Source organism: Chrysochloris asiatica, unplaced genomic scaffold (assembly GCF_000296735.1).
Source record: "Chrysochloris asiatica unplaced genomic scaffold, ChrAsi1.0 scaffold00319, whole genome shotgun sequence".
In the NCBI taxonomy this organism is placed as follows: Eukaryota; Metazoa; Chordata; class Mammalia; order Afrosoricida; family Chrysochloridae; genus Chrysochloris; species Chrysochloris asiatica.
Window position 1 is genome coordinate 1,453,724 of NW_006408837.1, and position 3,478 is coordinate 1,457,201.

General features: G+C 54.2%; 1 protein-coding gene across 1 annotated transcript in view; it reads left to right on the plus strand.

The window, feature by feature from the left end:
* TRMT44 (tRNA methyltransferase 44 homolog (S. cerevisiae)) overlaps positions 1–3,478 on the plus strand; it is a 30,553-nt gene that overhangs the window by 23,557 nt on the left and 3,518 nt on the right. Inside the window, exons 9-10 of the mRNA XM_006875323.1 lie at positions 1,351–1,738; positions 3,119–3,235. Coding sequence (XP_006875385.1) covers positions 1,351–1,738; positions 3,119–3,235 — 505 coding nt within the window. The remainder of the gene's footprint in view (positions 1–1,350; positions 1,739–3,118; positions 3,236–3,478) is intronic.

Here is a 3,478-nt window from a genome sequence, read left to right on the forward strand (position 1 = left end):
TATATGTAGGATCATATCGTCTGCAAATAGAGTTTTATTTCCTTTTTGCCAATTTGGATGCCTTTAATTTCCCTATCTTGCCATATAGCTCTGGCTAATACTTGCAAAACAATATTGAAAAGGAGTGGTGACAAAGGGCATCCTTGTCTGGTTCCTGTTCGCAGAGGGAAGACTTTCAGTTTCTCTCCATTGAGAGTTTTGTATGTATGCTCTTGATTATGGTGAGGAATTTCCCTTCCATTCCTACTGTTGAGTGTTGTTACCAGGAATGGCTGTTGGATTTTGTCAACTGCCTTTTCTCCATCAATCGATATGATCATGTGGTTCTTTCCCTTTTTCTTATTTATGTGGTGGAATACATTGATGGTTTTTCTAATGTTGAACCTTCCTTGCTTCCCCTTTATGAAACACACTTGGTCATGATGTATTATTTTTTTAATGTGGTGCTGGATTCTGTTGGCTAGGATTTTGTAATTTTCTGTTTTAGTGATGTCTTTGCCTGGTTTGGGTATCAGGTATATTCTTGCTTCATAACATGAATTGGGGAGCTTATCCGTATTATCTGTGTTCTGGAATAATTTGAGTAAAATTCAGCAAAAACATTCTTTGAATGTTTGGTAGAATTCACCAGTGAAACATCTGGGCCCAACGTTTTGTTGTTGGGAATTTTTAAGATTTGCTCACCTTCTGTTCTCATTTTCTGCTTGAGTCTGTGTTAGCCTAGGTAGGCGGTGCGCTTGGAGAGACGTCCATTTCCTCCAGAGTTTCTGATTCATTGGTTCCCGTGTGACCACATCCCTATCATTTCTTATTCATGGTTTTGCATCTTCTCCTTCTTTTATTAGAATTGACAGTGGTCTGCTGATTTTGTTAATCCTTTCAAAGAGCCGACTTCTTGTCCTGTTGGATCTGGTGTCTGCTGCTTTTCTGTTTTCTCACTTATGTCGCTCTAACTGGTGTGGCGCTGTGGGTTCAACTGCAAGGTCGGCAGTTCAAGCTCGCCAGCTGCTCCTCGGAAACCCTACACAGGGTCGCTATGGGTGGGAACTGACTCGATGGCACTTAACAACAACCTGTATTATTTATTATTTCTTCTGGTGGCTGTAGACTTACTTTGCTGTTCTTTTTCTAATTTTTGGAGATTTAAAAATTACAAGTTTTTTTAAGTTTTACTGTTTAAAAAGTTCTAAGTTTCTACTTTTCTGAGTGGTTTCAGTGATGCAGGTTTTGATGACGGTGGAAAGCTGGGTCTAAGTGTCCTGGGGGGCGGGGACGGGGGCGGAGCTCCGCGGGGCGGGGCTTGGAGATGAGGTGCCATCTGAAATGAAGGCGCTCTCTTTTCCATCTCAGGTCTGCCTCATCGGGAAGTCCAGGACATACCCGCCCGCCAGGGAAGCTGCCGTGGATGCGCAGAGGGCTCAGTACATTCACAGCTGGGGGGGCCCTTGGGGTCCAGGGCAACAGGACTGCACCACCCCCCAGGATGGTCCCAGAACCCAGGATGCGGGAGCCCAGCCCAAGCCAGAGCCTGTGGCGGCTGCAGCCCCAGCACAAGACTCCTGGCTGCCGGGCTTCCGGCCAAGGGACAGAGTGGAGCGCGTGAGGAACTGTGCCGCCCTCCCTGGTGACTTCGTGGACCGGGTGGTGGTGCAGGTGGCCCATCTGCTGCTGGGCGGGAAGCCTGCGTGCCCTGGGGACGCTTCTCCAGAGGCCGGTGTGCTGCCCTGGAACCCGGGAGGTAAGGCGCCCGCCCACCTGTGCGCAGATTGTGCCGTGTGGGCACCTGGGACCTCTGACCAACATGACAGGCCCATGGGACAGCGTGCCCCCTGCCAAAGGGTGACGTTAGAGCTGCAGCCAGTGCATGCTGATGGAGAGAGGTGTTCTCACTGTGTGGGTGCTGATAGCGGGGCTGGGGCACTGTTTGTTCTGTGTGGTGGTGCTGCTAGGGGGGGGACCATTATTGCTGATAGAGGACCCTGTTCTCAGGAAGGCTGTGACAACTGAGGCTGCTGATCGAGGGGTGCCGTTCTCACTGGGGGTGCTCATATAGGAAGGCCGCTCTCCTGGGACAGTGTGGCTGCAGATACTGGGTACCAGCCTCAGGTGCAGGCAGAGACATGGTGGCAGGTCCATGGGATTTCTACCCCGAAGGCCTCGCTTCTCTCTCGATGCTGCACCACCAGCCCTGAGCTTCCGATTTCTCATGGGGTCAGGTCTGCCCCCTGCCTGTCCACCGGCGTGCCCTCAGTGGCCCCCACAGGCCATCCCCACATGAGAGCAGTGCCTGCCCTGTGGTCTGGGTGTGTCCACATGAAGCCAGCAGGCCGGCTTCAGGGCCCTTGCTCACCTGCAGGCCCTTGATGGGGAGTTGTTGGCAGACGAGCTCGAGGACGCCTCCTTTGCTGCAGGTTTGACCTTGACTCTTGCTGGTCTATAGAGGAGACACATGAGAACAGGGTTTCCAAGGCGGATTTTGGCAGGAGTTCACCACGCCTTTCTTCTGATGCACCTCTGTGTGATCTCAAATACACAGGCTTTGGGTTGTCAGCTAAGTGCACTGTCCATCTGCAGCCCCCCAAATCCCTAGAACAGGGGGAGGCCAATTGTAGCTTCAGGTGACGAGTGGTTTGGCAACAAACTGCTGTCTGTGCGCACAAGGCTTTGTGGGGGCGGTGGTCAGAGCCGAGTGTGACTGGGGGGGGGGGGCTGTGACCACACGGGAACTGTCTCCATCTCGTGTCTAGGACCCCTTCCCACCAGCCCATGTCCTGCCTGTGGTCGGCAAGCTCAGGGCCCTGCCAGTAGGCTGTAGTGTGGGCCGGTAGGTGGTGACCTGCCTCCTGTGGGCAGCTGGGCCCTCTGTCCTGACGGTGGGCCAGGAGGAGACTCTGAGTCTGTGGGGTCCCCTGGTCACTCACCTATGGTGCAGACCCCTGACCCCCTGCCTGTAGGGACGGTGCCCCTCACATGGCTTGCATTCAGGAGCCGCTGTGCTGGCTTGTGGGGGGCGAGGGGCGTGGGTTTTGGGGCTAAGCTGACGTCGGTGGCTTTTTCTGCCCCTTGAGCAGCGGGTCTGTGATGTCTCTGTTGTCGGGGAACCCCCGTCTGTCCCCAGGAAGCCTGTCCTTGGCAGAAGTGGCCAGCAAGCTGGACTCGGAGACTCTGCAGAGACTCAAGAGGGAGTGTGGGGGCCTGCAGACACTGCTCCGTAACCGCCACCAGGTGTTCACAGGTGAGATGCCTCCCCTCAGGCTACCTCCCCGAGAGGTGACAGGTGGTTTAGGTTTAGACTCAGCATCGTTTGCTGAAAAGGCTGGCACCCAGCCCCCACTGGCCACTACTGTCGCCTCTGCTCCCTACATGCCCCGCATTGGGCCAGGCTCCGAGGAGAGCTGCCCGAGGAGGCCTCAGGTGAGCTGTTTGTGGAAGGGGCACATTGGAGATTGAAGGTCCCTCCTGCAGAGTTGAGAGAGAC